This window comes from Zea mays, chromosome 10, assembly GCF_902167145.1.
Source record: "Zea mays cultivar B73 chromosome 10, Zm-B73-REFERENCE-NAM-5.0, whole genome shotgun sequence".
NCBI lineage: Eukaryota > Viridiplantae > Streptophyta > Magnoliopsida > Poales > Poaceae > Zea > Zea mays.
This window is the reverse complement of record NC_050105.1, coordinates 33873486-33889156: the sequence shown is the minus strand read 5'-3', so window position 1 is coordinate 33889156 and position 15671 is coordinate 33873486. Positions and strand designations below refer to the sequence as shown.

At 40.9% G+C, this 15671-nt stretch overlaps 2 protein-coding genes across 3 annotated transcripts; both read right to left on the bottom strand.

Annotated features, from left to right (window-relative positions):
* Window positions 1–3313: 3313 nt before the first annotated feature.
* LOC109943148 (ADP-ribosylation factor GTPase-activating protein AGD3) lies at window positions 3314–4511 on the bottom strand. 2 transcript variants are annotated; one of them, XM_020546001.3, is made up of 4 exons: window positions 4412–4511; window positions 4031–4326; window positions 3509–3630; window positions 3314–3419 (listed from the first exon to the last, which is right to left on the bottom strand). In XM_020546001.3, exons 2-4 carry the CDS (start codon window positions 4301–4303, stop codon window positions 3338–3340), a joined length of 477 nt encoding a protein of 158 aa, XP_020401590.1. In that variant the 5' UTR covers window positions 4304–4326; window positions 4412–4511; the 3' UTR covers window positions 3314–3337. The 2 variants fall into 2 exon arrangements, with proteins under 2 accessions (XP_020401590.1, XP_020401591.1); XM_020546002.1 differs by having other exon boundaries at window positions 4031–4323; window positions 4412–4474.
* Window positions 4311–14404, bottom strand: LOC103641002 (ADP-ribosylation factor GTPase-activating protein AGD3-like). Its single transcript, XM_020545319.1, has 6 exons — window positions 14282–14404; window positions 4865–4930; window positions 4723–4770; window positions 4535–4629; window positions 4412–4453; window positions 4311–4323 (listed from the first exon to the last, which is right to left on the bottom strand). Exons 1-6 carry the CDS (start codon window positions 14324–14326, stop codon window positions 4311–4313), a joined length of 309 nt encoding a protein of 102 aa, XP_020400908.1. The 5' UTR covers window positions 14327–14404.
* Window positions 14405–15671: the final 1267 nt, after the last annotated feature.

The following is a 15671-nucleotide window of genomic DNA, read 5'->3' as shown; positions in this document are numbered from 1 at the left end:
ATTTTTCCCGACATGTGTTTAGTACGTTCAAAAGCTTGACTCAGGTATCCACACATTAATCCTTAATTCCTTTTTCCCGTCTCATGGACAAGGCATCCTCCCTGGATCCAAGTCCATAGACTAACATAGATCCCGTTATCAAGATGAATACAATCAATTCCTGACCTCGCGCGAGTGCTAGAAAAATCACTCGACTTCTACCGAGATCCTGATTAGCAAGCGGCTACTCGACCTATCATACTAGTATTCATCTTAGAAAGGAATCCTAAGTTCATGCAACTAGAGGTTTCAAGCAACTCCTACACTTAAGTGCACATTCCAATCCTACAAGCATTAAGTGTAGTAAAGTAGCATATAATAATACGGTTATGCATATAAACCGGGGCTTGCCTTCAATAGCTGGGGCTGCAGGGAGATCCTCGATAGCAGCCTCGGAAGCTTGCTCCTGGTCCTCTTCTTGGATAGTTCCTTGCTCGGGGATGAGCACGTACTCTCCGTCGGCGAGATTACAATCTAATGAATGCAATGCGTAAGATATATGCATGATATGATATGTGCTTTAGTAATTTCAACTTTTGATGGTGTATGGTCTACTTGAGTTAGATAGAGTTAAACCTTACTTATGTGAGACTTTTGGGTGGTATACTTGGTAAATTGGATCAAACTTAGCTAAGGTAAGTGGTAGGTTTATTTTTAGGGTTCCACTGAATTCTTTCTAAAGTCTTAGTGAGAATTGACAAGAATTCAAGTTGGACTTATTGGAGTGAGATTTATTTCTGCCTTCTTTTTCTTTATTCTCTTTAAGTTTTTGGAGTGGGTTTGAACTACAAGTTGCCTTAATAAAATTTCAAAAATTCTGCAAAAATTACAGTGGCTTATTACTGGTGTATAGTTCTCTGTTTCAAAATTTGGGGTTCAAAAAGTGAATAGTTCTCTCTGGACAAAATTACCAAATTTTAGGGCAGAAGGGGTGCTTTGAACTACAACTATCATTTAATAGTAGGTAATTCTCTAAAACTTATTTTTGCTGGTTTTTAGGTGCTATAACATGACTTGGCACAAAATTCTAGCCATTAATTCTTATTAGTTATTTTACTAGGATTTTCTAAAGTTTCTAGCCAAAGGGGTGCTTTCTACTACCACTATATTTGAAAAATATCAAACAACAGATTTCTGATTTTTCCTAGCTTTTATTTTGCGCAAGAGCAATTATTCTGAAGTTTGGCATCTTTTTGCTTAAGAGAAGGTGTAGTATGCATTAATTGGATTAAATGGCCTTTCTTATAAAATATTAGCAATAGGTATTATTTTGCATCTTTTTAATGGGTTTGCATTTTTCTCTGGTGGCCTATCTCATCATTGACCTAGCAAAATTTTATTTGCCCATTATTATATTATTATGGGTTATTCAAGATTTATTTGAAAAATGACTCAATATCATATTATATTTATTTACCCTACTTAAAATGATGGGCTGAGGTGTTTATTATTTTTGCAGTGGGGTTCTGGTGGTTATAAGTCCACTGGATTTTTATTATCAATTTTGGGTCTGGTTTTGTAATTCTAATAATTGATTTCTAGTTGGAATAATGCTAAATAACACATTTCACTTTAAAACTGATCTGGACTAGAGGTCCCTTTATTTTTCCTAGGTTTTCTGTTACTTAAGCAAACTAGGAAAAATAATTTCACTCACTGTTCATTAATTTCTAATGTCTTTTTGATTTTCTTAAGTTTTGGGCAGAAATGGCTTTTAATGGATATCTACACTAAATTTTTCAATACTGGGGTTCTTACTATTTTTAAACAGTGCTTAAATGGGGTTTGAACATCTACAAATTTTCTCAAGTTCAGCACAGAAGCAAAACTAATTTTCCTTAGTTAAACAAGGTTTGGTCAGTTTCTATTTTTAATTTTAAACTCTAAAAATTAGAACAGAAAGCATAGGGTTCATTATTTTTAAATGATAGCTCATATTATTCAGGGTCTAGCAAAATTAGTTTGACAACTTTTGCTTAAGAATTCATCAAGTTATGAATTTTTTAAGTTCTCTGTTTATTAAAAAGATTAAACAGAATTGATTAAATGGAAAACTACTTTGCAACGGGGTCCCTGGCGGGTGTTTTAAGTTTTCCTTACAGACTAGTCCCTGGGCTACTATTCAATTGAGTCACTGACATCTCAGAAAACCCCCTGGGTTCTTCTAATCCTAACCCGAGGTCCTTCCCCCAATTTAAACAGTACCCGCGGTGGAAGAAAGGGCGGAGGGGCTTACCGGCGGCGAGATTGCTCCGGTGAGGTGGCCGAGGGTGTAGGGGAGGTCCTGACGGTCATGACGATGTGCGGGTCGCCGTCGGGGATGGTCGGAGTTGGCCGGTCCACGTGCGCAGGCGGGGGAGCTCGTCGGCGGCGAGGAGTCCGGCCTATCCAGGGCGAAATTGACCAATCAAACGGGTCAGAAAGCTTCACCAGGGATCAAGGAAGGGGTGTGCGCGAGGAATTGAAGAATGGCTCACCGGAGTGCTCGGTCCACGCGCGGGGGCGGGCGAGCGAAGTCCGGCGAGGGTGATCACTACAGGAAACTGGTTAAAGAACGTGGGTGAAAAACCGTCGAACTTAATGTAATAAGCCGTCGAACTTACCGTAAGAACGTGGGTTTACCGACGAATATAGCCGACAGCGATTTTTGGACGAACTTAGAGAAGTAAGTTCGACGGCCCCGTCGAACTTAAGGTTAAGAACGTGGGTACCATCGAACTTAATGTTAAGAACGTGGGTACCGTCGAACTTAAGGTTAAGAACGTGTGTTTTTAAGTTCGACGGGGGCCGTCGAATTCTTTCCCATAAGTTCGACGACACCCACGTTCTTAACCTTAAGTTCGACGGGGCCACGTGTCCGTCGAACTTATGTGGCCTGCGTGGGTCTGCGTGGGCTGCACATTAAGTTCGACGGTACCCACGTTCTTAACATTAAGAACGTGGGTACCCACGTTCTTATCCCTTTTCCAGAAAAAAAATAAAAATTACAGAAATGAAAAATTAGACAAACATAAATCACATGCAACACAGAATATCACATACAATACAGATTTCAAACACATGGATATATGTTCATATCACAAATTCACACAAGTCCAAATACATAAGTTCACAAATTCACATAATTCCAAATACATAAGTTCACATCCATAATTCATATTTTTAGTTCACAAGTTCAAACATTAGCTCCATCGCTCTCGATCAGGACATCAGATAGTTCGTAGCTCCACCACTAGAATTGAGACATCTGTCCGCAAAGTCAACGTGAGGGGGAGGAGTCACTTGATGAGAGCCGGAATCAAACAAAATAAACCAAAATTCTCATAAAGAGATTAGGCTTGCTAACAGAGAGGTACTGTGATGTGTCTGATCCATCAGCACTGCAAAAGAAACAATGTTGAGAGTTTGTTACCTGGAGAGCAATAGACATGGAATTACTTCATAAAGAGATTCAAAACAATAATATTACCTTGAATTATCATCTGGCAGCGTCTCTTCCCAAATACTGTTGACAAACATGTTGCTTAATGACTGAAAGAGATTGATTACAGATGGCTCCCAAACTCTGACATCAAGTGTCAGAGATCTAACCTGAAATAAGATGCATGTGTTTAGGCTACTATTCTATCAAAATAAATATATAACTATCCTAAATTAGCAATAGAAAAATGATACTAAGCTATAAAAAACGATCATATTTCACTTCCTTAATATAATGATGCGAGTTCTGTGTGTTCGAGAAAAAACTGTTTCACTTTCTTTATGCAAAACATGTGTTGTAGCTTTAGGTGTAGTTGTCGGTGTGATAACACCACTGCACCAAAGCCCAAGTCTATTTGATATCATGCACACACTGAAACAACTTCTAGACTTTAAAGTTTCAACCTCTAGACTTCAAAGAATAAATGAATACAGAAATAAATATTGCAAAACCATCAAGAGAAACAAGAGTCTATTTAAAAGAATTAACAGTTAAAGGTTTTGTAGAAACCTTTGATATATGCACTCCAAGATTTCTGTGCACCCCAGAACACTCTATGCATAGAAGTGCGCCAGGGTTTAATGATGCCCAATCAGGTTCTGAAGCACCACAGTTAGCACACATATTATTGCCATCAACTTTCCTAAGCAAGTCAATTGGTTTTTCAGGTTTCATGCTGGTTCTGTGATGATGTGTGCCTCTGACATCATGTTGCCCATTTCCAGATTTCTTCTCCAGTACTAAATCATCACTTACAGAAGGTTCAAATTCTACTGGACTCATGCAAAGATCACCTCTCCCAACTACTGGATTAAAAGCAGAAATAAGATATGTAACTACTAGAGCAAAACATTAACACCATAATACAAAGAGAAATAGTTTAAGAGTTACCTGATTAATATATGGTTCCATTTGATGCAATAGTTCATATCCCTGACAAATAGAAATTGATAGGATTAATCACATTCATGCATAACATAGCTACACCACAAGGCAAAATATGCAAGGAGGTACTTGTTTAAAATTCGAAGATGTGAGTCCATCGTCGCACTAACAGCCTCCAAAAATTCATAGCTCTTCGTTGCCTCGACATGGGAAAGTGAAGTGACCTGAGAAATTAACATGGACATCGCAAACAATGGCATGGTAAGCATATAAGCTCAGAAACTAAGGAGCAAAGTAATGGACAATGCAAATCGTACCAGGTTGAAACGGGCTTGCTCAAATGAAGATCGAGCACTGTGAAGCTCCTGGTTATTACCAAATGATATTTAGTTTAGGGGGAGTTAGAGAAGCCTTTATTTGTGTGAACACTATAAAATGTTGAATAAGAATGGTTTTTACATCTTCAATTGCCGTTGTTATGTCTGGTCGGGTACCTTTCTTCAATGATAGGTACTTCTCACGAATCTATAACCAAACCAACAAGTTCACGAGTTAACAGCACACTCTGTCTTAGGAACTCAGCAAGCAATAATATTACAGTTTTATGCAGCAAAGCAAGTATGGCAGAAAAATATGAAAGAACAACAAATTGGCAGAAAAATATGAAAGAACAACAAATTGGCAGAAAAAATAGAAACATAGTGAAACATTGAGAGTACTTACAGAGTGCCTGTGCAGCAGTCATTCTTTTTCTGTAATCCTTGTTAAGAAGTCTTTTGACAAAATCTTTAGCTTCAGGCGATACTGATTGCCATGGTGAGTCGTCAAAATTAGGGTGAGCTCTCAGCACTAAGCGAAAAATACCTGATTCAGTTTGTGCCCAGAATGGCCTGCTACCATATATAATGTTAATGTGCTGCAAGAGAACATCAACCCTAAGGTAGACAATGCGACTTTTGAGCACTATCATACATGTTGTTTCAAGATAAACAGCACATGCAATATTCACTGTTTTTACATAGATCAATATTATGCAAAGTGAAGGAAGAAAAACATACTCCATGATTATGTAGACATTAAGGGCGTCCTCACAAGCATCATAAAACTTGACAGGATTGGAATGTCCAGATAACGCCTTCAAAATTTTCACCTCTCTGCGCACATCCTCAATAGATATTGTCGTTGTCATCTGCAAGAGAAAAACAAAGGAATGAGGTGAATTTTGCAAACTAAATATAAAATCTAGATCAAGATATATTTTCCCCTGGTGCAGTGAGCTAGGTGCTAGGAAAGTGAATTTAGCGCTAACTGATGGGTTGTCTAAGAGAACCTTAATCTTAATTGAAAGGATCCCTTGAGCATCTGTTAGCTTCTAGCCTCAAAAGGTATATACCATGTATGTGTGTATGTTGTAACAAGGAATAAAATTGCACGCAATTCAAATAAAGAACTATATAGAAGGAAGAAACACAATAGATTCAATAAATACATCTCCTGCTCAAATAATTTCAGTAGCACAAGCGAAAATTATAGCAGGCCAAAATAGTCATTAATTAATTAATGTTGTATCCCTCAAAAAACGACAATATACATGCATGAAAACATCAATGCACCCATGCACGTAGAATTCTTCTGTGTCGCCTATCGTACACTAGGTTTTCTCGACAACTTGTTGCACAAACATTTTAGATGCCAAGTAAAACTGAGATCAAAATTAAATCATTCAACAATCAGAACAATGTCAGTGGAAAGCAGTCCCCAATATCAACATGTCCTCAGCTTTGGCACCAAGAATCTAAGAGACATTTCTTTAGTTCCTACACTTTTTCCTATGTTTCTTCTACTTATGATCATATAATAAAATGATGCAGAATGGACCAAGGGACACCTAAACTAATGGCATGAACAACAATATGATGGAGATACTCGGGAATAGGTTCTCTGAGGTCTCACAAGGAACTCTGTCGCTGCCAAGCTAGTGATCTACAGCTGCATAAACTACTATGCCATGATAGCTTACAGAAAGAACAAAAAAGCAAGAAACAGGTGATAGATGGATGAACAATTGAACACTCAGATCATGAAAATGGGCACATTATTAAATGCGGCATTGCTGAAACAAGATCTCTACAATGTACTTCTAACCCTGCGGGGAAATGACAATGCCAATGCCAATACCATCGGGGAGAAAAAACTGATCACCCTGCAAGTCAGCCAAGAAGCAAATCATGAACTTATAATTGCAACACCTGTGGTAGTGGCACTTCAGAGATACTGTTGGGGGCCTTCGGCTTCCGAAGGTCCTCAAAAACGTAATTTGACTACGTTTTCCAAGAGAAATATGTGAACAGGTACCTTCGAAGACAGATTGTGAGTATACAAGAACATGGTTAAGACGAAGCTTGACTGAGACGGCGATCACGACGAAGGATAAGACAATCACGAAGCTATGTACAGAAGAGCTTCGGCATAACGGCAGGAAGAGGAAACCGACTTAAAGATGAAAAGACAAATTAGACCCTGAAGAATTACTATAGAGTTATTGATAAATGTAAAGGGCATTAATGTAATTTTGCATGGGCTGCGACCCGTGCCTATAAATAGGTGAACGGTATTCCCGTACGGGACGGGCTGATTTAGCATTGGTTTTTGCGTCACACTTGTACTTTTACCTTCTTACGAGTTGAAGGTACACTTGCAATCTGATATCATTTTTATCTTCCCGTTATAATAAAATGGAAACAGGTCGATAGTAATACACTACTGTTTATGTTATCTTTATGTTTCATATGATTCCTTCTCCATTATTACGTTCTATGTTTATGAAGATATGTCCTTTATAACCTTCGTCCGAAAACCATTATATCCTTAGGGAAATAATGCTTAAAAGGACGAAGGACATTAACATTTAACATTTTCTGTTGCCTTGTTCTTGATTCATAGCATTTGAGAACAAGTTCCCAACATTGGCGCCCACCTCCGGTGAACTCACTTCCATTTTTTGAGTTTTGAACACTTTCGGCAAGCATCACCTTCGTCATGCCGCCGAAAAAAGCTTCAGCGACAGGGGCTGGTACTTTACAGCCGCTGGATCCCAATCAGGATGTCCTTTCTCTTAGAGAGGCCCGAAGCCAGAAGAGGAAGGCTGTCAGTCCAACACCTCCGGAGGATGACCTAGATCAGGAAATCCAAAACCTGGAGATCCTTCAGCAGCAGGTTCAACGCAAGAAGGAGAAGATGGCTCGTCTAGCTGATCTTCAGAGACAGATAGACGAAGCTTCTGAAGAGGTTCGTCATCTTGTTCAAGATGATCAAAGCCGAAGGCCTCCACGCAGAGAGCTTCATCAGGAAGACTTCCACAATGAGGATGACTGGTATGAGGATTTCCATCATGGAAACTTTGCTTTTGATGATGCTTCTCCTCTTTCAACAGAATTGCAGGCTACACCATGGCCACAGTCTTACAAGCCACCCCAGCTCCCCATGTATGACGGTCACTCAGACCCAAAGCAATTCCTAATGATCTATGAAGCGACAATATCTTCGTATGGTGGCAATACGGCAGTCATGGCAAAATCTTTTGTCATGGCCGTCAGGAGCGTTGCTCAGACTTGGTACTCATCCCTTCGGCCAGGGACAATCACTTCTTGGCAGAAATTGAAGGATATGCTGATAACTAGCTTCCAAGGGTTTCATACGAAGCCAGTCACCGCTCAGGCTCTCTTCCAATGTACCCAGGACCACGAAGAGTACCTTCAGGCGTATGTCCGGAGGTTTCTGCGTCTGAGGGCACAAGCGCCAACAGTGCCCAATGAAATTGTCATTGAGGCCATGATTAAGGGGCTTCGGCCGGGACCATCAGCGCAGTACTTTGCCAGGAAGCCACCACAAACGTTGGAGAAGCTGCTCCAGAAGATGGACGAATACATTCGAGCTGACAATGACTTCCGCCAAAGAAGGGAGGAAGCATTCAGGTTTTCTGAAATGACCAGGGGCTTCGGAGGAAGATTTCACCCGAGGCATGTTAGGTCAATCCATAACTCTGCTCAAACTGATGATCGAGGAAGCCAGCAGCAAAGGCCACAACACTCTTCACAAGCTTCGGCCCAATAGCAGAATTCTTTTCGGCCGCCAGCGCCAAGGGGCAGAGGCGCCAGGGGCTTCGGGGGAAGGTTTGGAGACCAGCCAAGAAAAATATATTGCCTATTCTGTGGTGAAGACAAGGGCCATACTACCAGGATGTGCCATGTTACCATCCAGAAGCAGAAGGAAATAGCAGAAGCAGCAGCGCAACAGAGTCAGCCGAAGCAGGTCATGCATACTGCTTCGTATCACTCACCTTATATTCCAGAATATGTAGGCAACCATCCTGCAGCTTCTGTTGCTTCGGCAAGCCAATCCCAAGCATCCTGGCAGCAACCTCCACCGCCACCGCCGATTCAAAGAGGTCAGCAGCCAGAAGGGAGTCAGCGCACTAACCTTCAGCGGGACTTCAGAGAGGAGTCCGAAGCTCGCACAGTCAATAGCACTGTGCCAGAGTCGAAGCACATTTACTGACGAATATCCTACCTCAACAGCAGTTCTTTTGCATTTTCTACATTCCCTATTACCCTTTTGTTAATAAGGAACAATTATGAAGAGTTTAAATGTCTTTAATTGAATTTCAATTTCTTGTAATACTTCCGTCTTTTACCATAATAAAAATATGTTTTTTCCATAGGCTCGAGTTGCCGAAGCATACGAACTTATATTGATTTGAAGGATCTTTGTATTATCTAATGGACACAGTACAAATTGTTCGAAGCAGTAAAAAGTCGTTCCTAAAGGAGCGCAGTGTAAGTTTTCTAAACGTACAGCGAAAAATAAACGCTGATTCCGCTGAAAGTAAAAGGCGAAGAAGCTCCTAAGGGAGGCTTACAGCGAAAAATAAACGCTGATTCCGCTGAAAGTAAAAGGCGAAGAAGCTCCTAAGGGAGGCTTACTGTGAAAAATAAGCGCTGATTCCGCTGAAAGTAAAAGGCGAAGAAGCTCCTAAGGGAGGCTTACAGCAAAAAGTCAGCGCTGATATAAAAAGTCTGTGTGCTTTATCACAGGGGTATGTATCTGCGGCACAAATATCATTTTTGTATAACATGACATCATCACATCATTTTTGCATAACATAAGCATCATACAGCATAATGCATCTGGAACAAGAAGGGGATACAATATTGACCTTCGGAACATATTTTGGGAAAGAAAAAATCGTGCTAAGGCACAAGGCAAATCGGGATGAAGTGTAGCCCCATCGGAAAAGCAACACACAACTTTTTTACAGCTTCGAAGAATATTTCACGAAGCTTGGATATTTTTTATCAGAAAAGTAAGAAAATTCTTATAGAAAAGATTTTCTTCACGAAGCATGAAAAGAAGGGAAGGTGTTTTTTCGCCGAAGGCTCAAAAATGGTATGTATGCAAAGTTTCATGCATCGTAAAGAATTAAACTATAAATAGATTGTATATTACATTTAAAGTTACAATATATTACACATTTTTACATTTCAAATGTTTTTACAATGACATTCAATCCTCTTTAAGCACTATTTCTGCAGCTTCGTTCAATAGTTGGTTGACAACCTTGTCCATAATGGCTTTGGCCATTTGTCTAATTTCATCGTCCCCCTTCGGGTGGGGGCCCTTAGATGCCTCAGCAGTTTCTGAGGGAAGAAAAGATACGGCTATATTACTATTACAAACCGAGAACGGAGTTTGGAAATAAAAATTACAGCATCATAAAAACCACTAATCAATACCTATGTGCCCTTCGGGCTCTGTACTCTTTTCGGCAGCTTCCGCCACTTTTCTAGCATCGTGGATGCCTTTTTCACTCCTTTGAATAATTTCTTGCGCCAGTTCTCAGCCGCCGTTATCCCAGATATCGGTGAAGAATTTTCCGCCGATCATGCTTGCTTCGGGTGAGGGGTCTTTAATGTCTTCAGTAGACAATGTAGCTTCGGACTGCGCTAAGGATTTTACATGTTCACAGCCTTTCTTCTCCAAAACAGTAGCAATCCCTCTAGCACCCGAAAAAGCGCAGATGTCGCCGCGGCTGTTCAGAATTTCCTCGAAGGCCTCCGCTTCGTGGCTGATCCATTCCATGGGACCTTCGGGATCGCCTCTTGAAAAATTCTCTTCACTAGAGAACGCGCCAACGCTGGCAAAGCTGGATTTTATCTTTTTGACGCACTCTATGGATTTAACATAACACTTCCTCTGGGATGCACGAAGCTCCTTAACACTTATCTCCAAATGATTGGCCAATTGGTCACTAAGCTCTCGTTTTGTCTCTTCAAGTATACGTTCTTCTTTAGCTCTAGCTAGCTGTTTCTGAAGATCTTTAATTTCACGTTTTTGAGCTTCGGCCTGGGCCTTCGAAGCAGCTTCGTCCTTTCTTACCTTGTCTATCAATGTAAGCAGAATTTTATCTTTTTCCAGAGCTTCGTTTCTCAGTTTAATAACTTCTGATCGTAGATTGTTGAACGCAATCTCATAGCTCTCGTCCTCGGCACTCTTTTGTGCTCTCAATGCGTTGCTTAGAATTAAACCCTATATGAAAAAGAGTTTGTATAAGAATAAAAGAATGAGTTACGAATTATAAAGTTTCCAAACGACTAATCCCCATACCTTCAGGCTATTGTACGCAAGGCTATCCGCGAGATCTTCTTTCGTCATAGCGCTTAAGCCAGCTTCGAGCTTCGGAAACCCCATGCTTCTAGACATCTCCCGACAGACGGATAATTCTTTATTGTCTGGGAGGCAGTATAGGAAATCCTCTTCGTCCATCCCATTGAATACTAGTGCCCCCCTCGGATATTTTAATTCTTTGGCATAGTGATTAGCTTCAAAAACTTCTTCTTCCGATAACTTTTTCCCCGCAGCATGACGCATAATATAATTGTATGTTTTGGAAGATGCTTCGGGGACAGCAGTATCAATTTCTTCGACCGAAGCTGGCTCCGACATTTTCAGTTCCTCGGTTGCCTTTGCAATTTTTTACTTCTTCTGCTTCCGAAGGTACTGCCTTGGTTGGTTCTGAAGGCCCAGATTCAACTCCAGTTTGTTGCTTTGGAGCTTCAGCAACAGACACTTCAGCAAGTGCCTCAGAAGTTTCACCAGTTTTCTTTGGAGTTGTGCTTGGAAGTTTAATTGTTTCCAAAACATCTAACACATTAACCATTCTTTTCCTTTTTGGGGTTACTGTCGGCCCCTTTTTAATTTTTGCTACTTCAATTTCTACTGAAGGACTTAAAATTTCTGATATTTTTGCTTCCTCAGTTGATGCTTTTGCTTCTTCCATCTTTTCTGTCGATGGTGCTTCGGCCATCTCTTTGGTTTCTGGTAACAGACTCTCTGGCTCCTCCAATTCTTTTGTTGTTGGCGCTTTGGCCATTTCTGCGACTTCTGGCAGCAGGGTTGGCTCTTCAGCCTCGGTGGCCGAAGAGGTCTCTCCGGTGAATTCAGGCACCGTGGCTGGTTCAATATAGCGAGGCCGATGTGTGAGAACTTTTACCCTTTTTCTCTTCGGTGCTGGCTCACTAGGAGCAGCTGCAGTTTTTTCTTTCGCAGAAGTTGTGCCTTTCTTTTCTGCCCTCGAATGGGATAGCGGTAGTCGGGGTAGACGAACCCGATTGCATCAAATACCCGGTTGAGTCTTTTCCTTTTTTGGCCTCCGAAGGCCGCTGACAAAGCAGTATCTTCGGCCTTCGAATATGCCCCAAGCAATTCATCACTTACAATCTCAATGCTCTTTAACCAATCATCATCTGGTTCAACGAATTTGTCTCCATACTTGAATGTGTACTTCAGTCGGACTAGCCCACCTTCGTCAGTTTCTTTAATAGTTTCTTTCGGCATTTCCCAATTATCCGCAAGAGGCCACACTCTGAAGGCAATATGTTCTTGTGTTAAATCCCGCGTCCCAATAAAAGAACAAACAACTCCGAAGGCTCTCTGGCATTCTTCGGCTGCTTCATTCATTTCCACCTTCGGCCTTCGCAGGCCGAAGCGTTGCCAGATGGGATGCATAATAATCTTCTTTATATCTTCTCGAGATTTCAAGTCATTTTTCACGTAAAACCATTCCGTCATCCAATCGCCAGGCCACCTCTTGCGAAAGGTCGGCACTGGGCAGCTTGACCCAGAACGAGAGCCGAAGCTATAGCAGCCAAAGTTGTTATGATATTGTTCCTTACCCCAGGGTTTAGTCTCGTATAACAATTCATGTATATTGCAGAAGCTCTTTGCATCAGGTTCCAAGCCTTGGCTCCTCACAGCCCACACGAAAATATTCATCCTTATGATCGCTTCGGGGATAAGTTGGTGAAGGTGGATTTCAAATATCTTCAGCACCTCCACAATAAAACGGCTCAGGGGAAATCGCAGTCCAGCTTTCAAGAAGCTTCGAAATATTACAACTTCATTTTCCTCAGGAGTTGGGCAAGTCTTCTCTCCCTCGTCGGCCCTTACAATAGACAAATCCCGGAAATATCTTCCCCTCATGTTGGCAAGATGACTTTCTTTAATACTTGATTTGCCGAAAACCGCATGGCTTGGTCGCCAAGGTCGATCTTCGGAGTCTTCGCCACCACTATCCGCATCATAGCTGTCGCTGTCACCAGTATCTTCAGATAAACCTTCCAAAATTTCTTTAGTGATCTTCTCTGTGTTGGTCTTCGACATAGACTAAAGAAAACCCAGATGCATCTCTTCAGAAAGACTCAGCTTCATTTCGGCAACAACCTTCTTCTCCTCAGACATCTCTTCGGAATTCTTTCCTCTCGCTTCCGAAGCTTAAAACCAGGGAGGCAACAAAATATTTGTGGGCAGAAAACTATTTGAGCAGGCAAAACGAATGGCAAGGGAGCGTGCCGAGTAAATTGTATCGAGCCCGTATTTATAAACCCATTATGTTGGAAACTGGAGGGCCCCATTTGCCAATGACTGTTGCTAATTCTAGCAAAGGGAAGGTGTTTTTTCGGACCTTCGGCTCAAAGCCTTCGTCCATGTCGCAATATAAACTTGTTATTCCAAGCAAATTAATATTGCGAGGGGCTACTGTTGGGGGCCTTCGGCTTACGAAGGTCCTAAAAAACGTAATTTGACTACGTTTTCCAAGAGAAATATGTGAACAGGTACCTTCGAAGACAGATTGTGAGTATACAAGGACATGGTTAAGACGAAGCTTGACTGAGACGGCGATCACGACGAAGGATAAGACAATCACGAAGCTATGTACAGAAGAGCTTCGGCATAACGGCAGGAAGAGGAAACCGACTTAAAGATGAAAAGACAAATTAGACCCTGAAGAATTACTATAGAGTTATTGATAAATGTAAAGGGCATTAATGTAATTTTGCATGGGCTGCGACCCGTGCCTATAAATAGGTGAACATTATTCCTGTACGGGACGGGCTGATTTAGCATTGTTTTTTGCGTCACACTTGTACTTTTACCTTCTTACGAGTTAAGGTACACTTGCAATCTGATATCATTTTTATCTTCCCGTTATAATAAAATGGAAACGGGTCGATAGTAATACACTACTGTTTATGTTATCTTTATGTTTCATATGATTCCTTCTCCATTATTACGTTCTATGTTTATGAAGATATGTCCTTTATAACCTTCGTCCGAAAACCATTATATCCTTAGGGAAAGAGAGTTCCCAACAGATACTGATCTACTAAAAGAGAGTTAAAAAAGATCACAACAGGATGACAATTATGTCATCCCACATAGTTTGTTCATGATCCAGTGGAGGAACCGAGCCGATTGAAACAGGTAAGATCGTGTCGTGCGTCCAATAAAAGAGCACTGTGAGATCATGAATAGCAAGACCTTGGCTTTGGAGATGACCTTGACAGCCATGACCTGGCCTCTCATGTCTCCCTTGCGGGCGCGCGCGAGCAGGTGTGGCCGAAATGGTCGCGACCCACCTCCTTCCCCAGCTCGTACTTGGCGGCGAAGTGGCGGTCGTACTTGACATCAAAAATAGAAAATAATTAGGTACCACTTATTTGAGTATTTCATAACTCAAACCACAAGCTTCACACGACATGGAAGGTGGATGTAGAGCAATTGAACAAAATACTATACTGTGAACAAAAACAGACACCAAATGTTAAACATTTTTTCTGATCCAATACTAATAAAAGAAATTGCAATCCTATTCAATAAACACAAACCTTATACAACAGCATATCATTGTGTTCGTATCGCTCATTCTCTGGAGGATAATCATCTTCCAGTGTCCCCTCGTATGCCTCCAATACTTCTACTGCCTTGGAAGAACTGCAAGTGACAATCAGTATCAGTTCCAAGTCAAACAACCACGTTAAGTGATTAATTCTTTCATGCAGTAAATGCTTTATCTTAATCATAATCTTTAGCACATAGATCACAAATAAATGAACAAGTTTCTACATCTGATATAAAAGAATACAAACAAAAATATAAGTGGTCAGGTTTGGATCACAGAAAAAATATCTTCAGTCTGTACAACTCAATTATAAGAAATGAGGTATATACAAGTGAGGCAGAGAGTCAGAGACATTTGTGCAAACCCTGGACTAATGGACCTTTAGGCTATCTACACACTTAAAAGAAAAGAACACCAATATGCCAAAAAATGAAAAAGCCATATATTATACAAAGTATGTTTTGCAATGATGACAAAGAGCAATCAAATAATTGACATGATAAAGGAACCCATGAGCCAAGAAGATTGTATTCAGCTCGCACTTTATACCGTGTACTACTTCAATTGCTTACAGTGCACACTCAACAATGTTTGGGATAAAGTTTGCTACCGTACTTTCACCATAGCATATGTAGCATATAAAAATTCAGTAGTGTTCCAAGACATATTATGCTAAATCATATATGATTGGTTCTAATCGACATCGACTAGAAAGTGGCATACTCAGAATTCAAATGATGAGCAACCGCAAAACCAATCCAGTTCATGCGGTGATTTGGCTTTAACGACAAAAGTTGTTGCCTAGTCTCAACAAAGCTAGACAAGTCCCTCATTTGTGCCTGTGTAAAAGATGAAAAATAAAATATTAGAGCAGCCCAGCGTAAGACAACATCCTATCCTAGTCGGATCTACCTTGTGCTACCAATAAGCAACACAACAAGAGGACGCAGATATGGCACGGTCCTCTCGGTTCAGTTATCCCGGACCACGCTTATCAGCGTCTCCCTATCGGGAGATTTCCATCTGGGC

What these genes read in the sequence shown, in the direction of transcription:
- LOC103641002 (XM_020545319.1), bottom strand. Translation starts at nt 14,326, where the DNA reads ATGAGAGGCCAGGTCATGGCTGTCAAGGTCATCTCCAAAGCCAAG. An exon ending in AGGTCATCTCCAAAGCCAAG is followed by an intron (nt 4,931 to 14,281) that starts GTCTTGCTATTC and finishes GTTTGGTTATAG; the next exon opens with ATTCGTGAGAAGTACCTATC. An exon ending in CATCTTCGAATTTTAAACAA is followed by an intron (nt 4,454 to 4,534) that starts GTACCTCCTTGC and finishes TCTATTTGTCAG; the next exon opens with GGATATGAACTATTGCATCA.
- LOC109943148 (XM_020546001.3), bottom strand. Translation starts at nt 4,303, where the DNA reads ATGAGTCCAGTAGAATTTGAACCTTCTGTAAGTGATGATTTAGTACTG. An exon ending in TTGGAGTGCATATATCAAAG is followed by an intron (nt 3,631 to 4,030) that starts GTTTCTACAAAA and finishes ATCTTATTTCAG; the next exon opens with GTTAGATCTCTGACACTTGA. An exon ending in CTGCCAGATGATAATTCAAG is followed by an intron (nt 3,420 to 3,508) that starts GTAATATTATTG and finishes TTTCTTTTGCAG; the next exon opens with TGCTGATGGATCAGACACAT.